Here is a 21,367-nt window from a genome sequence, read left to right on the forward strand (position 1 = left end):
ATATATATATATATATAATAATATATTTATAAAAACAGGATATTAATGGTCCCGAGACATGCTATTCTTCATGTTTTATTAGAGTCATAAAGTTGTTGTATTAAGGAATTTATTTTTTTATTTTTTTTTTGTTTTGATATCCTTTTGATGGCCGTGTTGTTTTTATTTTATATTTAACTGGTAATATCGCGAATTTATTTGTTGTTTTTATTCTTGTTGTTATTATTATTTTTCGTTGTTGTTCTCTTGTTTTTGTTTTTGAAGTGAACATCTCATTTTGCATAAGTACTACTGTTATGTTTTTTAAAAGGATTTTTTTATGTTTTTTGTTTTGTATTATATATGTATATATATATTTTGTTCCATGTTATTATAACTGTTATACACACATTATACATCACATATATTATATAGGTTTTCATTTTTGTTTTTATTTTTGTTTTTATTTTTTTATAATATTAATATATTAAAATTGTTAATTATGATCAGTGCATGCATGTCTAAAATTAAAGTTTATATTTTTAATGTTATATTTGGTGGGTCGTTTTGTTATACGTTGACGATTTTAATATTTTTGTTGGTGTGCGGTTATGTTGGTTTTTTTTGTTTTTGCTTTGTTTTTTTTTTGGGGGGAAGGGGGGCTTTTGAAGGTATATGAATATATTTAAGAGTTGAATTGGGAATTGTCATAATAATAATAAAAAAACGGCTTTAATAAAGAAAGTTAAATTAAATTTTTTTTATTTATTTTTTTTTAGTATATTTTGTGATTTATGATTTTCGTTGTTTTTTTATTCTTTAATTATAATTTTGAAACAATTTCTTATATATTTTAATTCTTGTATACAAAATACATAAATATGAGAGTTAAGAAAGAATAAGAAGAAATTAGTTTGTATTATAGAGAAAGTGTGTGTGTTTCTGTGTGTATAACAGTTAAAACTAGAAATGATTTTTAATTTATTTAAACATAATTATGTATAACATGTAAAGAAATGACATTTAATTTTTTTTGTTCTTTTAGTTAACATTAATTATTGTTTAAGAAATTCAAATTTACAATTGTGCATATAAAATAAAATTAATGTTCTACTACATATACGATTATATGAATGTTATAAAAATAGAAATATTGTTTTGGGAAAAATAAATTATAATCAGAATTATTATATACTTTGTCAAATCAAATATGTATATGTAAATATAATAAATATAACACTTTAAAAGTAATCACATATTAAAATTTAAATATGAATTATATTTTAGGTTATTAAATTTTAGGGGGGAAAACTAATTCTAATTTAGTTTTGTTAATTGGATAAAATTTATTACACAAATTTAATATTAATATATGAGTACATGAATATTTATTTATTACAGTTACTTGCCTTGTAAAGCTTAGTCTATTGTCAGTATGGGTGTTACTATAAGGAAACGTGAATAACAGTGAATTTTTGGGGTAGCTTAATTGTATTGTTATGGTGTTTGAAATATATTGAATGAAATTTTAGTTAGGAATAAAATTTTTTAATAAATTACTGAAAAAAATACAATTTATGTGAATTTTTTTTAATGGAATTTGCTTGATATATAAAACATAGCGCCAGTACTTAAAATTCTAGCTTGTATTTTGTAATTAGTGAAAAAATAATGTGAGTATATCATGTAGATTACAGTAATGTTAAGAGAAAGCCAATATTAAGAAGAGTATATCATGTATAAAGCAATGTTAAGAACAGTTTCCTGGTAATTTCTTCACACCTCTGTAGTTCAATTTTTCTACCACCTAAAAAGCGGTATGTCACTTGTTCGAGTCTAGTCCGAGGAGAAAAAAATAATTTTTTTAATAAAATTTTTCTGCTTTGATTCGTTTCTTTCATTGCGTTATCCATATGTTCTGCAGTTGCATAAAGGAATTTCCATTAATTATTCAAGTGAATGTTGTTTTATTTTAAAATTGTAAGTGTATATATTCAGATACCCCATAGGAAATCGGATTTTCTACAAAAATTTTGAATTTAAATTAATTTCGCTCAAAATGTTTTGTGTATTGTTTTCTTATGCTATTAAATGAAGGATTCTTAATTAATTTTAGAAACTAGTTGAAATTTTTTAAGTACTAATTCGATTTTACTCTTCAATAATATCAAAGAATTTTTAGAATTAAATTTAACAAGTTTTTAAAAATTAACACAGTTGCACATGTTTACACCAATTAGATCATAATTGCAAATTTTTGAAAAAAATGACGTGAACGAAACCCTTTCGCATACGAGATTATCCAACTTTGCTTAACTTTGCAATTATTGTTAGGTGTTGCGATTTCATTAAGTAATAAATATTTCATTTTAGCACATTATAACAATAACATAAATTTGAAAATATATAAAAAATCCAAAAAAAAGCTTGTATGAATATAATTTTTTAAAAAATTATAATTTTTAAATTAAATTAGAATCAGCTGAATAGAATTTGAATCTTCTTAATTTAAGCTAGACCATTTTAAGAGAAAATAATAACACTTTACATTTAAGGGAAAAGAGAATTAAGTAAAATATTCCATCCCAATCTATTATTATTGCTAGAAAATAATTGAAATTCTTCTTCTTGATACAAAATAAATTTGTTTAATAAAATACAATTGGAGTGAAGTTGGGTTGGGGAGAAATTCTTGAAATAAAATATTTTATAAAAATTACATATTCTATTTCTAAAATGCTATCTTATATAAATTGCAATTCCCTTTTCACTATTTCCCTCTCTCTCTATATATATTTTGTTTATACTCAATTCCATTTTCAATTACGATGTATTAAGACTATAAAAACTCAATCTTCAAAATGTCTCTCGATTACTTAGGGATATATAAACACATTTTGTATTAGAAAGTAAAGGAAGAGAACAATAATAATACTAAAATGCAAACAGCAAAAGAAAAAACAGAAACAGAGTAAAAGTAAATTTTTACTAAAATATAATTTTCTCAGAATACGATACTATACTCGTATATTACAGTAGCAGAAAAAACAAAGAAAAAGCAAATGAAAACTTCATTATTTCTAATCTAGGACCAAAAGTCAATTTCTCTTTTCAAAAACATATAATAAAAATATACAAGGGATATTATTAATTGAGACAAATTTGAAATGACAAGTTCATGTTCTCGCATTCAAAATTGAAATAGACATGCTTTTTTTCTTATTCTTATTCTCTTTATCTCTCTCTCTCTCGTACTCTCATTCTTTCCTCATATTTATGTTATTTTCTTTACAGTGTTTAAATTCAAATTTTTATATTAAAAGTTATGCTGTGTAGTGTGTTATGTACTCTGTGGGGAAAGAAAGAACCGGGAGAGGGAAATATTATTAAAGAGAAATGATATTTTATGGAAAATTTCAATATCGTCTAAGGAATAAATTCACGTTCTTATTGTGTATAATATATTTATGCAAAATTTTATAAATATATATATATATATATATATCTTTGTTTATATGTTGTATAATACATGCCATATTATGGAATTGAAACAATATTTAGAAAATATTATTTATTATTTAGAAGATACTCTTAGTTTCTTATTTAAAGTATTGATTATATAAGAAAATTTTGTTTAAGATTAAAGCTCGGCAAAAACTGGTTGAAAATGCAATAAAATGTAAAGACAATCACTTAAATAATATTTTACCATATAGGCGACAGTTTTAATTCAAAGAATTGTAGTAGCTGTTACAGATGATAAAAAATTTAGGTCAAATTAGCCTACTAGCTCAAAGCCTATAGTATTAGTTCAAAAATGCAAAATTATCAATTAAAGAATTATGAACAGGCTCTTGTGCAGATATTTAATGACAGATAATTATTGGCAGATACGAGTATGAAATAAAGCTTAACATATTTTTGTAATATCGTCCCAAATCCGATAAATTATGGCTGTCATTTGTATGTTATTGAAATAAATGAATTTTTTATTCTAAATTTTAGAACTTGAAAATCAATAATAGTAATTTGGTATTTATTTGACTTCAACTAGTTTGACAATAGTTAAAATTCAGATGATTTTCAAATTTTAAATAATTCTTATCCTTATTACTAATCTAAATTTTATTTGTAATGTAGTTAAGCTCACATATACATGAAATCGTACATCTCAATTAAAATATTTCTACAAACTATTGTTTTAATATTATATGAGAAATTTTCACAGAATATTTTTTGTAAAATTCATATGTAAAAGTTTTTTGAACTCTAATATTGTTTTCGCAAAAACCTTTAATCACATCAAAACTTTTCAATTTAAAAAAATAATTTAATTCAAGTAAACCTTCCCAAAAAAAAACAAGAAAAGCAACATTGCCACAATTTTGTGTAGTATTTTTTAAAAGAAACAACAAAAAAATCCTTTTTTCTTCTGAAATTTTTTTTTTTTAAAAAGTTGCAATAATGCTATTTTTTTTTTCAAACAATAAATTACTTTTAGTTTATAATTTTTGTAAACTTTAAAAAAAAAAACATAAAATGAACTTTTCTATTCCTAGAACAATTACACACACACACAAAAATCAAAAAGAACAATAAAAAAAATTAAAACGAAAACTCATTAAATGCATATCCTTCGTCCTATATTTTTTCTAACAAAAAAATGACATATCCTGGAACAAAAACAGAACATAAAAGAGTAAAAAACAAAAACATAAAATAATTTTCAAAAAATAATGATGTTGGTTGTGTTTTCTTTATGCTCTTGTATATGCAGAAAAAAAAAGGACATTCATATCCTTGATATTATATACACTCCACTCATATTATATATGAATATTTATACAAAAATATTACAGAAAAATCGCTAAATAAGGATATAAATTTTTTTTATATGGTCTAGTATCGTATTACAATAGAAAAATATCAAAAACAAAAAGTGCAAACAGTTTTATTATACCCGAGAGTCCTTTTCAAAATCTATTGAAATAACCAAAAAAAAACAAAAGCGATTTTGTACCCTGCAATAAGATAATTTTGCAATATATTCGATTTTTATTTATTTTTGTTTTGTTTTTTTTTTTTGTTCTACACCCAATTACTGGTCCTATATATTACAATATGTTTTGTCTTTACTAAGTTACGTAATTTTTTTGGAGAGTTGAACAAAAAAAAAAAAAAAAAACAAATGTGCCAAAAAATTTCCGGCAGCTTAAGCTTATTACTTTTATAAAAATATAATTTTAGTAATCTATTGTCCAAAAAAAGACGCACAGGATATACAGTGCGTCTATAATAAAAAAAAAACTGTTGCTTTTGGTGAAATATGTGGCGATTTATAGCAATATTTGCAATATTCTAGGACATTAGCCATCTTTAATTATTATTTATTCCTGTAATATTTAAAAATTTATAATTGGGAGTTAAAATTAGAATAAAGTATATGGGTAAGGAATCGCAAAAAAGTTATAAATTTTAAAAATTACTATGAAATATTCTGAAATATTAGAGGAATGCTTTAAGACTTATTAAATCCATAGTTTCAGTTGAAATGAAAATAGTTTTCAAAACTACTTTTTAATTATACTAGGAAAGTTCACAAAAAACGCTTTGAACCAACATACAATAGGTAAAATGAGGAATAACTGTACTAATTTAGGGCATTGAAATCTTTTTAGAAAATTTCAATTCAAATTCAAACCTCATGTTTAAAATTTAATTCAATTCTGATATTTCATATCCTACAGTTTAATAATTATAAGTTTTATATGAGAATCAAAGAAAATTTTCAAAGCAGTAAAAAAAATTTTGTTATTGTATTCTAATATTTTCTGAGAAATATTATTTAAAATTTGAAATTCTAATTTATTTTCAAATCATACTATTTTTGTACTAATCAAAAAAGCAAAAAAAAAATATTGTACTATTTCATACTATTTTTTTGTTCGCCTAAATATATGCAATTTTTTATATTTAATTTTTTAAAGTTTTTTCATATTTTCGACAATTTCCCGAGTTCTTAATTAAAATCTTAATGACCGGGTCATTATTATTGTTGCCAAACATGGTTAATATTAATTTTATATTCACAAAAATACTATTTCCATAAAATATTAAAAAAAAAATTATTGATCGAACCATGCACTTATACAGTAAACTTGCTCACAAACTTAATATACCCTATACAAATATAATATCATCATTTTGCTCCACATATTTTTCCGTTTTTTGTAAAAATATAATATTCTAGACTTGTACGTTATATACAAAACCACGCAATGAAAAAATAATCTATAAATTGTCAATGTTTTATAATGAACCAGAAAATAAAAAAGAAAAACTATCAACACAATACCAAAACAAAATAAAAATATGCAATCAATACTCGTATTTGCTAGTAGGCACTTTAGGTACATACGCTACACTAGCCAAAAAAATATTATATAACTGAAATTAAATATGTAAGTCAATTATAAAAGGATATAAGAATAAAATAACAAAACAAAAAAAATTTCATATATAAATTTTTTTTCAAAGTGTCCAGGGTCTTTTTTTTTTGTTGTGTCCCATTAAAAATAAATGTATATGAGAAAAAAAAATATTATTCTTTTTAATATTTATTATGAATAAAAATGTAAAGGAATAATTTATGTCCTCTTCCCAAAAAAAAGTCCTCTTATATGAAGCACAAAAATAAAATATAAAATTCAACTTACCAAAACGTATATAGAAGATATGGGGTGCATGAGAGGGTAGATGACAATAAATGACTGTTTCGAAAAATTTCAATGAGTGTATTTTCATAAAATAATAACAATGCCAAAAAAAAAAAATTTAAGAATTAAAGTGTTACATATTTTATTTTTACATTTTTTTTATACTAGCCATATAGAATAAATTGTCCTTTAAGGATAATTGTAATAAATAATATTAAATTGGTGTTTGTTTCCTTTTTTTATTAAAGAGAAAATTAAAACTAAATAAAAATAACAAAAAAAAATTTTCATTGTACTGTTGAAATTATATAGAGGGCAGTAGTGTATTTTAATGCTTTTTTTTTATAGAAAAACAGAAAAAAAAGAAACGAAAACTTTAGAATATTTTATTCCAAAAAAATTTTTTTTTTTGTTATTATTTCTAAAGTGAAATAATATTTTTATGTACATTGGTGTAAGTGATCCTTTTCATTAATATGGGTGCATTATAGCTGGTGTATATTATGGTACTCATTTTATGTATAACATTAAGTGGTTTATTGAATATTTATATATTATAATATTATTTTTATACCTGCATATTATATAGTTATATTTTAATTATTTTGAAGGATAATAATAATGATAATGGCATTATAAAGTTAAATGGGACCATTTGTTATAATAAACAATATTTTTTAAATATGCTGTCGAATATAAGTACAAATTTTTTTTTTCAATTAAATATTATGAGTTATATTGGAGAATTTTGAATTTTAAAATGAAATTATTATATTATAATAAAATTAAAAAAAAATATTACAATTATAATGAGAATTAAACATTACACATGGTGACACCGAGTTGTAATTTAAGTACAAAAGCATTTTATATCAGCGAATAGCGTTATCAATTATCATGCAATAAATATTTACACCATTTAGAGTTGAGGCGCTCGAAATGCGGCTCTCAGTTTTCTTAACAAAATCGTCATCATTTGATGAGGATGGCAAAGGAAGTGTTGGAAAGGTTAGTAAGGGTTTGATTTTAGTAGTATATGAGAAACACAAAAAATATTTTGAATTAAGTGATAATAGTCACAATATTAAAATTTTAGAAATTTTAATAGTTATACAACTTAAAATATTTATTGAAATTTTTAAAAATTCAATGTAATATTTTTCAATTGGGTTGGGTATTATATAAGAAACTAATTAAATTGATTCTAAATTAATTAGATTGAATAGCAGAATATTATTTGTACTAGAAAATATAGTTGCGGAAAATATTTTTAAATAGACCTGCCTCATTCTTAAAATATATATATTTCAATAAATTCAATGGTAAACTGTTGAATTGATCTTAGTCCTTGTTTTGAGGGTAATATAATGTAATAATTTGAGGGTAATTAATTAATTTTAACAATAGATTTCTTTTTGCCAATAATAATCTTAAATATAGACAAGCTTAAGTAGTGCAAATCTTAATTTCAAAAAGAAAATTACAAATGAAATCACACAGATTTTCAGGTTAATTTTTTAAGAAGCACTTAAATCTACACAATGTATAGTTCAACATATTAAATTTATTGATTATACATAAATTAACATACTTACATTAATTTAATTTGCCTTTCATAGTGACATATTTACACTATAAATTAACACTTAATCATATTATTTCCATTGGAATTAAATAATAAAATCTTGTCTTCATTAATTATTCAAAATTTTTTTTAAAAAAATTCCTTTAATTCCGCTCCACTTAATTCACTTTGTTACTACTTTGAAATAAATTTTGATTTTTATTTCCTTTTTTCTAATTTACACAATATTATAACGAATATTAAACAATGTAAAGTTATAATTGTAGACAATTATAATTCATATCTGTAAATAAATGTAGATAATATCCAAGAACCCTTTAAAACCTTATAAGGAAACTAGGCTATATAAATAACGTTTAAAATAACAACTTACAACAACATTGACGAAATTATTAATAAATATTTTTAGACGAGCTGATAAGAAACTTACAACAACGCTAGTATGAAATTATTCATAAATTTTTCTTGAAGGCTGTTAGGAAACTTGCAACAATGTTAATGGTAAAATTATTAATGAATTTTTCTAAAAAAAAACTCTTAGGAATTACCATTACTAATATCAAAATATATTTCTTGCCGAAAAATTAATAATTAATCTATCAACAATATACCAATTAAAATGTATGTGATAATTGTTCAATTATACTAAATACATAAATTGTCCTATTTATTGTTATACCAATTTCTTTCATTTTAAATTAAAACAACAATTTGTATACATAAATTTAATTTTACAAATACAAAATATACAATAAAATTTAAATGAAACATGAAAATATTTTTGAGAAAAAAAAAATAACTTGAAAAATCACTTAAAACTTATTAAATGGTTATTTTATTGTCCTTTTCTTTAAAGGAAGTTTTCTATTAACTTATTGTCCTGTATTTTTAAAAGAAACAAATATAAAATTTCTTCTGTTTTGTTTTTGTTGTTCTTTTTTAAATACAAAAATTAAGTACAATTTGTCTATTAAATCTTGATTTTATTCTAAGAAATTTGTAAAGAGAAAAAATCTACTCAAATCTACTTTTCAATTTTCAACAATTTTCTTTCAATTTATTTTCTCTTTCTCTTCTTCTCCCGTTATTTCATTATTATTTTGTTATTCTTTTACAATATTAATAAAATTATTTCCAAAAAAAACGACTTATAAAATACAATTGTACAATGGTGTCCCATATTCCCGCACCGCTTCCCCTCCCCCTCCCCCCCACCCCCCCCCCCCCCCTATACTCTTCTCATGATTTCTTATTCATCTCTTTATCAAAAACACTTTACTGTCCAATATTTACTGTTATTATTTAATTTATTTTATTTATATATTTAAGAATATAATATTAAAAATTTTTGTATAACAGTTACGAATGAATGTTATATAATATATATAATAGAAAGAAAAAGATTTGTTACTCTCGTATAATAAGAAGAAAATACTCTTTTGTTATTCGCTCCATGAATCATATACGATTGTAGATATAAAAGTGTACATAATATTTTGTTTTTATTTTAAGGTACCCAGGTGTGCTTTGTAATCAAAATTCATTTTACGATTAAAAGAAAATTCATAACCAAAATAATAAATAAAGAAAACAATTTTCCATTCATAAAAGAAAAATTTTAATGTTTGGAAGGTAGTGAAGAAAAAAAAATTCTTTTTTGCTTTTTGCAGCTTAAATTAGAATATGATTGAATTCAATAAAGTTTTGTCCAAAAAATACAATATTATGAATTATTAGAAAAGGAATAAAAAGGAAGGAAAATGAAAAAAAAATTAAATTTGAAATTGAAAAATTTATGAGGAAATCAGCAAAAAAAACAAAAATTTATTTAAATTCATCATTAGCAAAATAAATTTATTACTAAGAAAACAGAATGTCCTTTTACTTCTAAATGCTTGCTATCAGTATTTCTATTTATTTTTTTTATAGAAAAGAGTTGCCATAATTCATGAGAATTTTATATTACTCGCTTGCCGTTTCATAATATCAAATTTTTATTGGAAAATATTGTTACTATCCTATATTGTATTTAAAACAAATTGAAAAACAATTAGTATAACAGTGAAAATTATATGTATTATCCAGTCTGCACAATGTATTTTGACAATTAGGTGGTATACGCTTATTCGTATTTTCTCTAATATGCTAAAGTATTTGCCCTAATTGAAAATCTTATTAAATAAGAGTTTAGATAAGAAAATATTAAAATTTTTTACCAATACTTGTGATAACTAGATATTAAGCATTTATTTCCTGATAAGTTTAGTGTAATACGATAATTGTTATATCAAAAAATATATATGTAATTGCAACAATCTGTATATAAATAAGGTATTGAATAAGAATTCTGATTTTCAAATTGAATTTCTCTCTCATTTTCAATTAAGTTTATCAATTCTTCAATTACAATTATTTAAAATTTTAAAAATTATCCTAGATTGAAAATTTCCTATTATACCGTTCCCGTCCTTATGTATGCTTGAAAAGTGCTTATTTATCCTAAATTGATCGATTATTAATTCTTGCTTCAATCATCGCCATTAATCACCTACTCATTATAACAATATTGTAATTAATCTGGTAACAATCATCAATTAGTAGTAAAAAATCAAAATTACAACAAGTGTTCAAAAAATATTTCAATAATTTATACACTTCCTATATTATATAATATATAATATTGTGAGATTAAATTTATTGAAAAATTTCTTTGAATAATAATAATGATTAAAATCTAAGATGGTATGATAAAAGACATTGTCTTATTTAAACAATATATATACTCGTAATATCATTTCTTACCTGTGTAAGCAAAATATTACCCCTGCATAATAGAGCTTGTTATATATAATAATATATAGGAAATTAGCACTTCAAAAGAAGAAACAGCAATAATATCAAATTGGACTGAAAATAATAAAAAAAAAATTGAAAAAAAAAACCCTGACTGTTATAAGGAAAATAGGAAGAAAATAATTTACAATACATAGTTCCCAGTAGGCTCAATAAAATTACATTATATAAGAACACATACCCTTATATTTAAATATAAACGTACATCAAAGGCATTTTTCTGCTCTTTATTCTTAACATTCTTCTCTGCATTTGGTTTGTGTATATCATACCAATATTCACCGCAATTTATATAATAAAAACCCATATCTATAACTCCAACTATAATATAAAATATAAGTATATACTCGTATACAATAAAACAAAAAAATTCATAACGAAAATTAGCCAATTTTCAATAAAATATTTTCCCAGATCTCATTTAATACCCACAACAACTACCATCACTACCACCATCCACCAACCACCCTCACAAAACACAATGTCTATATTCGTATTACTTGTACTGAAGCAACAGCGCCTAACAAAATACAATAGGTGTATACCTTTATATTTTTTATTTTTTATTTTATTCTCTTCTCATTTTTCGTTTCTCTTTCTTTTCCTTTTGTTAAAAAGAAGATATAAAAGTAACCCAAATACGAATAATGATAACAACAATAGCCCCAAAAAAATATGAAAACAAAATATAATAAAAAAAAAATGAGAAAAAGAAAAAAAGTGAATCTATTCATTTTTACAATTTTACCGTTATCATATTATTACGAATTATATTCTACCGTTATCTTTATATTTATTTATATTTACTGTTATATCTGACACTATACAATGTCCTCTCTCTTTATTCATGTTATAAAAACTTTTTATATATTTTATACAATGTTAGTATGTAGATATTTTTTTAGCAAAGGTGCACATCAATTCTCTATATAAAAATATAAAAAATTGTTATACAAAGAAAAAAAAAAAAATTCAATTATTTCTAATTTTTTTTTCTTTAGAAAAAAATTTCGTTTTTACCGTTATTACATTAACGAGCACAGAAAAAAATGAGAAATATAAAAATTTTTTTTTTTATATTAAATGTATAACACTTACATACATCATGAACAGTTTCTTGAATTTTCAATATTTAAAATAAAATTCATAACACTCGTCCATAAAATTTTTAAATATAGAGAGTTGTCACTGTATAACAGAATGTATTTTGCAAAAAAAAATAGAGAGTTGCTTATTAAGTTATAGTTAAGATGTGATTAGAGAATAACTTGTGATTTATTTAGGTAACAAATTCTCAGAGAGATATTAACAAATAATTTATAGGAAAAAGGGGGGAAGGGGAGAATATGAAATGAAGAACAGAATATTGCACATAAAAGCTTACTTACAAGAACATTTTACACTGATTACAAAATTACAATAATATGGTACTAGAGAACTTTTCAGTTTATAAAGTTGCTGTTGCTGAATTTTGTAGCAAAGCAATATTATTTATTTACTACTAATTAATCATTATTATTATTATCGAACTTTTAAGAGTTTTATTTTCGAGAGAATCATAAATATAAAGAAATATTAATTGTGTATCATATTGATCACTGTCATACAACTGAATATACAGTAAAGCTGCTGTTGCTTTAGCAGCGATTCTTTGTTTTATGAGTTCAATCCAATGCTGAATGAATTGGCAATATGAATATAACATTAACAAACTGTAATTTTCTTGATTTCAATAATGCTTATTGCAAAACATCTTATACATATACGAGTAGTTTATTCAAACTTAATTAAAACTATGAATATTATTACTACTGCAATCTTGAAATTAAAATCTTGAAAAATGTAAAATTTTTAATATTACATTTCCTATGATTAGCATGAATAACTAAAAGAATTTATTTTTCTTACTTTTTATGTTGTATTGCTCGCTGTAGAATTGTTTTGAAAATCATATACAATAATTGAGTTTTCTGTGTATTTAATGTGAATGCTTTCTTATCTCTTTCTAAATTCCCTCCATAACATAGTGTTAGTCCTATGCCCGATTTTAGAGGTTTTTTTCTCGAATTTTGTTTTTTTTTTTTTTTCAAATGGCCACAAATAAAATTTACAAAAAATAACAACCAAATTTTATTTCAATTTTAATATTTTTGCTAGAGTAGAAGGCCAGCAAAAAATTACGGGGTAATGTTAAGCAGCTTTCTTAAAGAAAACTATGAACCACGCAGGATAAAAATTGAAAATTAGATAATAAAAAAAAATAAGAAAAATTATGATGGGTTTTTTGCTACGTTTTTCTTTCTTGTTTTATTTTTGGGTTAGTGGCTTGCTACATTGATTCTGTTTTGGAAATTGTTATTGTTGTTATTATTGTGAAGGAAAAAAACTTTACTGATGCAGAATGTTTTTTGTTTTCTTGTAGTTCGTTAAAGATTTTCTTCCTTTGAAAAGGATATTTTGTTTTTTTTTTATTGTGTAAAATTAGGTAAAGTATATGCGGTTATTTTACTTTTTTGTTGTCTAAAATTTAATAATAAGTTTCTTTTGTAAAAGACTAAATTGGGTATATACGAGTACGAGAAATAATGATTTGATTATATTTAAGTGAAATAAAAAAGCGAAAAAACGGAAATTTAATAAAGACAGAAAGAAAAAATAAAGAATGTTAAGTGCACGAGCATTTAAAGCGTACGTTCATGTTGTATACAAATTTAATTTTAAATTTTAATAAAATTTAATGCTAATACAATTGCTCTGACATTATACGAGAAAATTTTGTTTGAAGCCAGTGTCTTCTTTCTTAAACCGGATAACATAAGAGCAAATAAAAACTATCTTTTAAAATTCCTGTATATCGGAAGTCTTTGAAATTTGATACCATAGTTCGGGGCAATTTTGGGAGCTATACAAGCAATGGTAATGCTAAAGCGTTCATTATATGAAAATTTTTATTCAAATTATTCATATTTTCACTTAAATCTAAATTTTTCATCATTTATTGTATTAGAAACTATACGAAATTTCTAAAAGAATTCGTAACTATAAAAAATTTCTAAAATTCCTTTCATAAGATTTACACTTTCTAAAAATCTTCAAAAACTTTTATAAAATTTTTCTTCATAAATTTCCAAAATTCTTAAATTAAATAAATATTAAATAAAAATAATAAAATAAGATTTTCTAAAAGATTAATATTTAAGATTTTAAACAGATAAAAAAAATCCTTGTAGATTTTTTAACACAAAATATTAAAAACCAATTAAGAAACAATTTAATTTTATACTTCAAACATCATAAAAAAAAAATGAGTAAAAAAATAAAATAAAAATTGTTTTGTTAAAACAAATCGTTTTCAATTTCATCTCAATTTAATTGCATATATAGTACAACTAGAGGGTTCTATACAGCGCCGGATCTTCCATACATATGCAAAGTAAGCATATGAAATGGACGCCGGCGAACTGGGGCGCATTTATTATTCGCAATGAGGAGTGTTTATTGAATATTATTCATTGCTTTGAAAGGGGGGTAGGGACACCTTATAGAAACCGAAACTGTTAGGGCGCTTAATAAGGCAGAACCGGGCCTGGTTCTACGTCAAATATTTATTAAATATATTTTATAAAATATACTTGCAACATATATGAAAATTTTAAAATATTTTGTTAAAATTTTATTTGTATAATCCCCTTAATGGTAAATAACAAATTCATTTTATGTTGTATGTATGTTGAATTTCATATCCTGTATCCATTAAATTAATATGAACTTATAGTTATAGGTATTGTATATGTGCTCTGTATATTACATACATACATGCACAATGAAAACAAAATATAAATGAAAACTTTAATAAATGAAAATTCAAAAAGGAAAACATACAAAGTAACTTAAAAAATTTTTTAGTCCTTATTTTTTGTTTATTTAAATTTCTAATAGATTTTCTTCCCTTATATACCTTATAATATCTTTAATAACTTTTGACTGGAACAGAAAGAAAGGAAAACAACAAAATCTTAATAATATTTTGTGGGTTTTGCTATAATATTTTTGGATGGTTATCAGTTTATCACACTTTCTAATTTTCCATTTTAAAATTTTTATAGTTACCCTTTTTTTAATTTTTTTTTTTTTTTGTAGGAAAGGAAAGGATTTTATAACTTAAATTAGGTTTTATAACTAAACATGAACATCTAAATTAATTTTAATGTTTTTCTTCTTCTGTACAAATATTGGATTTTTTTTTAACAATAGAGAATATGAAAACAGTGGTGACTCATGCAATTAGAAAATTACAAAATTTTTAAATTCTCATACATTTGTGATTTTGTTCCTGGTTGGTAACATTTGAAATTTGATGGATGGGTTAAAGGCATACCGAGCAATTTTCCTTCGGAATTGTCATTCGCGATTTTTCATATATATTTGCATACAATTGAGAAGAAATTAAAACACTCCTCTGATATGAAGGGTGATACAGGTACTTCAACATATTTTAATTTACAATTACAAAAAATGTATCACTGCCCAATGTAATACATGGAAATCTTATAGAATATTCAATAGTAAATTCTGTAAAATCAATTATTTCAAATTAAATTATGTATTACGTCAGTGAATGAACGAGTAGTACTCGTAGATCACCAAAATATAATATTTTTAATACAATATTCTTGACATTTTTCTTAAAATTTGTTAAAAATTTAGGCATAATTATCAGTTCAAATCAAGTCAGTATATTAAATAAAATAAAGTCTTAATATAAATTCGAGAGTCATTATGATCTCATACTTCGTCGTCATAGTTCATTATGTAAGAGCCGCCACTGCATTCTTCTCTGAACATATTAAGATTGTAAACAGAGTTAATAACTTATCTCTTAATTACCCTTTACATGTAGATATATAGAATATGTGGTTGTGTTATACGAGTATGTATACAATTTGTATAATATAGAAAATAATATCCTTTATTATCTTTTAAGAAAATTTTCTTTTAAAAGTTTTCCTTATTATTATATTAAATAACATTATTATGTACAAACCAGATATATATATATACGTTCATAAATCCATTGAAAATATTAATTGGTTATATTTGTATTATGAAATTGAAATTTTTCAGGTTATGCTCATCTCGAGAGAAGATGGTGAAAAATTTTGCTTAAAAAATTCATAAAATTTTTCAAAAAATTTTCTTAAAACAAGAAACATGTTATTTGTACATTCGTACATATTATGTACTCGTATGTGTGTGTATATATGTATGTGTGTGTATGTGTGTGTATATGAGATAGGATATTAGTAGATTTGGGTCTGTAAATAAAAAAAATAAAATTATATTTTAAATGCATGTAATTTAGAAAAAAAAGAAGAGAATATTTTCATGTCCTGGTATAGTTTTTTATCTTTATGTGACACAGAAAAATCACAAGAAAATACACTTTGCTCTCATTTTTAATTAAAAAATTTTTAAATATTTAAAATTGATTTTTTATTATTTTAAAAAAAAAAACAAAGGTTCTGGCACTGATTATAAAAGAGAATTTTTTAGAACTCATATAATAAACTAAGCATGTTAAATAAACAGAATCCAAATTGAATATTAATATTCCCAATATATTGTTGCAGTCATATATTGCAATATATTTTTTTAACGAAATCTCAAATGCCCTCAATAATGTTACGTTTATTCGATAATTCTATTGATAAGGTAAGAGTTGAATGATATAGAAGACAAAACTCAAAAAATTCTTAATCTGTTCAAAAAGTGGTTTTTTTCATAAAATAAATTTTCAAATGTCTGAGTATGTTTTTGAGAATTAAGGTAATGTTTAGGTCCTGAGAGTTTGTAATGAACAAGTTTTTAATAAAAAAATTTTTGAAATTAACAAGACAACATTTTGATATAGAAAATTTTTGAACACAAATTTTGAGTACAAATTGTAATTGACTGACTTTGAATTTATTATAAACTAAATCGAAATGAGTAATAACCTCCGACCGGAAATTCAAATAGTTTTACTTGCAAACATTAAGGCTCAGATAGATATGCAATTTTAAGGTTTCCAACTGTTTAGAAGCAAATAAGGAATTTATATTCCATGGATTTATATTCAAGTGGGCACACATGCAATTGTATGATCGCATGCAATTAAACAATCAAACCGTTTGTCTTTTTTACAAATTGAATATAATTTTTTTTTAACACATTCGATTTGAATTGACACAATAGTTTTATTGTTTTTGTGCTCGCTACAATTCTGCAATCAATAAAATTGCAGAACTAAAAATTGCATGTCAGCCTCATCCTTTAATGTTGTTAAAGCTTGTTTGAAATCAAATGTATGAAATATGTATGAAATCAAATTAAATGTTTGAAATAAAATTTTATATAAAGCGTTGTATTGAAATCAATTGTTTGAAATAAATATTTATGTATTAAAACATGTATGAAATCAAATCGAATGTATGAAATAAAATTTCACATAAATAATAAGTTACTAGTGTTATATTTAAGAATTTAGGAAGCTAAATGAATATTACCTTCATAACAATTAGTTGCACAAAAAAAAAAAACAGTTTTGATAACAGTAGTTCGAACAGTAATTCATGATCGTTCATTAAAAATTTAAAAAATATGTAACAAACAGTATGTTGCATGACACATGCATGATTTGTATGATATTTTCAAATTGATACTCGAAGATCTTTAATATTTTTGCTTTCTCTATTTAGAAATTTAGAAGTTGGAAATATTACTAACAAATCATTCTCAGATAAAACTCATCCTTAACTACTATACAATCAAACAATATACAATCAGCATCCCTTCACTTCTTAACAAAATTATAAATAAAATCTTTAAAGTGAACAAAAATTTACATACAACACTTAAATTCCAAAACTCCAACAAAAAATAAAAATTATTCAAATTTAATTTAAATTCGTTCTTCCAATCTTCTTCATATAAACTCTAAAAAAACAAAAATCTTTTGTAATAAATCTCAGTTTACTGTGTTAGAAGTTTAATATGAAAAAAAAAAATAAAAAGAAAAAATAACTTTTAAAAAATTTTCATTTTTTTGCTTTTTTCATCATCAAAAATAATTTCATATAATTTATAAAAATTTTCCACTATGTTACCCTTTAAGTTTAAATACAAGAAACAGAGAGCAAAAAAAAATATATATTTGCATTACTCAACACAAAATGGTGCATACACACAAATAAACTTCTCTTCTTTACACTACCTTACAAAAATATTTAAAAAAAAAGCAAAAGAAAAAAATTGAAACAAATAAAGAAAAAAGCAAAAACGTCGTCCTTATTCTTGAAACATTGCAGAAAAGCATTTCACATACACAATAAGAATAACAAAAAACGGAAAATAAGGAATTTTTAAAATATTTTCCATATAAGTATTGTTTAAGGATTCTACAATACGAATGGAAAATGAAGAAAAACAACTAAAAAGTCAAAAAACAAAAAGGAAGATGAAAAAAATCACATATTTTCTTTCTCTTTTTTAAATACATAAATGTGGACTTAATGCCAATCTTAAATGCACATATGGCAAAAAAAAATGAGAAAAAATTTTCGTAAAATAAAAGAAAAAATTTCTAAATTCTTGAAATTTTTTTCCTATTTTTTTGAATTGTCCTTTTTCGAAAGGACAATAATAATACTAGAGTAGCAATACTATACCAATAATACCGTATCTTTAAATATTTATTTTGATGATGGTCTTCCATTTCAAAATCAAGAAAAAAAAAAAGGACAAGAAAAAAAAAATAAATGTCCATTTTTCTCTCTAATAGAGCACTATAGTTCTTTATGTTCAACAACAGGGATATTTACATACTTATATGCCTAAATGTACATGCATGTATGTTGTGTTTACGTCTACTGTTATGCATATACATACTGTTATGTATTTTCCCCATTCTCATACAAATTATACTTGGAGTATATTGGAGTAGAATATTTTTTTTTCGTTTCTTATTGGAATATACAAAAATTCTTAATATACTAGATGAATATCTCAAATTTTCTCAATTTGAAGTTATTCAACCGGATATTATTATATGATTTCTCTTGCTTTTTGTATTTTATTCCAATTCCATAATATTTATTCATTCATCCTTCGAACTATACCTCTCCATATAGTTGTTTTACTTCATTCTTTGTCACTGCATTCTTATTATAATTATATACATATATATATATCTGCTTATATTATTGTTTTTGTTATATTGAATTAGCTATATATATATAGTGTGAGTAGATATAGGATAAAATAATTGTATATACGTAGATAGTTATTTTTAATATCCTTTCGATTGCATATTACAATTTAATATATTATGTGTAATTTTTGTAATGCTGGACATTTTTTAAATTGAATGTATGTACATATATATGTATATATACCCGTATATTTTAAAATTTATTTGTTACTGCAATTTTTGAAAATTTTAATGGTGTAAAAATTAGATATGTAATATAGAAATTATACCTTTAATTTTTGGATAAGTGTAGTGTATGCAACTGTAATTTTATTAATGTAATATGAGTGTCCTTTTTATTTTTTATCAAAGAATTTTTTATTATTATTAAATTTGTATTTATAATGTGATAGAAAAACATTAAAATTCATAAAAATTTTATTAAAACTGATTGAGTTATTAAAATTACAATTAATGTGTATGTAAGTACATATTTTGAAATCGAAACATTCTCAGGTAAGCTGCAATAAAATCTTGAAGTTCTCATGTTTGAGCTGCAGTCTTAATATTAATCTTAACCTGTAATTATCGGAATTCTAGTGAATTTTTTCTTCGTACAGTGGGTTGTTTCAATATTTTAAATTAATATAATAATATAACAGATGATCTTTAGCCATTTGCACCTTTAACATTACAACAGCAAACTGCAGTATCACAACATAATACTTTCGATAAACAGTCGCAATAAATTATTAAGATGCAACTGAGCAACTAATTAAATTTATTATATAATATTGTATGAATTAATTAAACTATAATATATATGTACATGTATGTAAGCCAGAAGTTCAAGTACTTTTTATTAGACCTCTGACCATAATTCTACTCTCACAATTTCAATTTAATTTAAGAAATATAAAGTCAATTACTATTTAAAGTATTATTCAACAATTTTCTATAAAATACATTTTTTTATACAAAATGATCCTTTATGTAGATGTAGATGTAGTTCTTACAGGTTATAGAAAAGTTAAACCTGATTCTTTTTTTGCTGTCCTCCTACGTGGAATTAAGTAAAATTTAAAAAAGCCAACAAGTTTCAAGGAAAATTTCAACATCTACAATTAAGTGAAAAATTTGACAAATTTTTAGAATATTGTTATAAAGGAAGAGAATAAATACATTATATATACATAATATGTATACATATGTATGTAGAGAAAAAACTTAAAAAATTGATAAGAGAATGCAGGAAATTATGTCATATAGGTGAATTTTGTTTTTTCAAAATTAGAAAATTAAGTTTAATGTAGTTTTTAGTTTGCCATATGTGGAAATGGAATAGTAAAAAATGATGTCGCCTAAAAATTTCATCAACATTATGTATATATATATATAAATCCCCATATTGAGATACTGTAATAGGATTTTTAAATTATATCCGATTAAAAGTGATTCAGATTATGAAAATTTATTTGACTATAGAAATACGGAAATTTATTTGCAAAAATTAAATATGAAATATTGTTATTATTTCCAGTAGAATAATATTCTTGGGAATTTTTTAAAGAATTTTTGCTACAATATAAAGTAAATGAATAAAATAAAAGTCGGAAATTTAAGATATTATGCAAAATTCAACAATGCAAAAATTTAGTTTTTGAAACAAATTCTATAATGTACGAGTATACTGCAATAATATTGCCTCACCGTATTAACGTTACAGAAAAAATTTTAAGAAAATAATATAAATATTTAATTAAGTGGCAGGTTTTTACAAATACCAGCAAATAAACTTGTTTGTTTACTTCAAAATTTAAGGACGACAGTATTATTTTTTATTTACTTTTAATACTCAGTAATCAATTGCAGCAATCAAATATCTTAATACCAAAGGCAAACTTCAAAAACAAATTTTTCTATTCCTTAAATCCTTTGTTTTTCATTTTGAGATTAAGCTTAAGACATGAACAGAAAATAAATGCATCTATATTTTGGGTTTAGATA

At 23.0% G+C, this 21,367-nt stretch overlaps 1 protein-coding gene across 1 annotated transcript in view; it reads left to right on the forward strand.

Moving 5' to 3' along the window:
* The window catches only part of LOC129618558 (ras guanine nucleotide exchange factor Q-like), a 46,245-nt gene extending 26,137 nt beyond the window's left edge, over positions 1-20,108 (forward strand). The window contains exon 9 of the mRNA XM_055533367.1: positions 20,034-20,108. Within this exon, the coding sequence (XP_055389342.1) occupies positions 20,034-20,108 (75 nt within the window). The remainder of the gene's footprint in view (positions 1-20,033) is intronic.
* The last annotated feature ends 1,259 nt before the right edge of the window (positions 20,109-21,367 follow it).

Source organism: Condylostylus longicornis, unplaced genomic scaffold, assembly GCF_029603195.1.
Source record: "Condylostylus longicornis isolate FDR11 unplaced genomic scaffold, ASM2960319v2 ptg000009l, whole genome shotgun sequence".
NCBI classification, from domain to species: Eukaryota; Metazoa; Arthropoda; class Insecta; order Diptera; family Dolichopodidae; genus Condylostylus; species Condylostylus longicornis.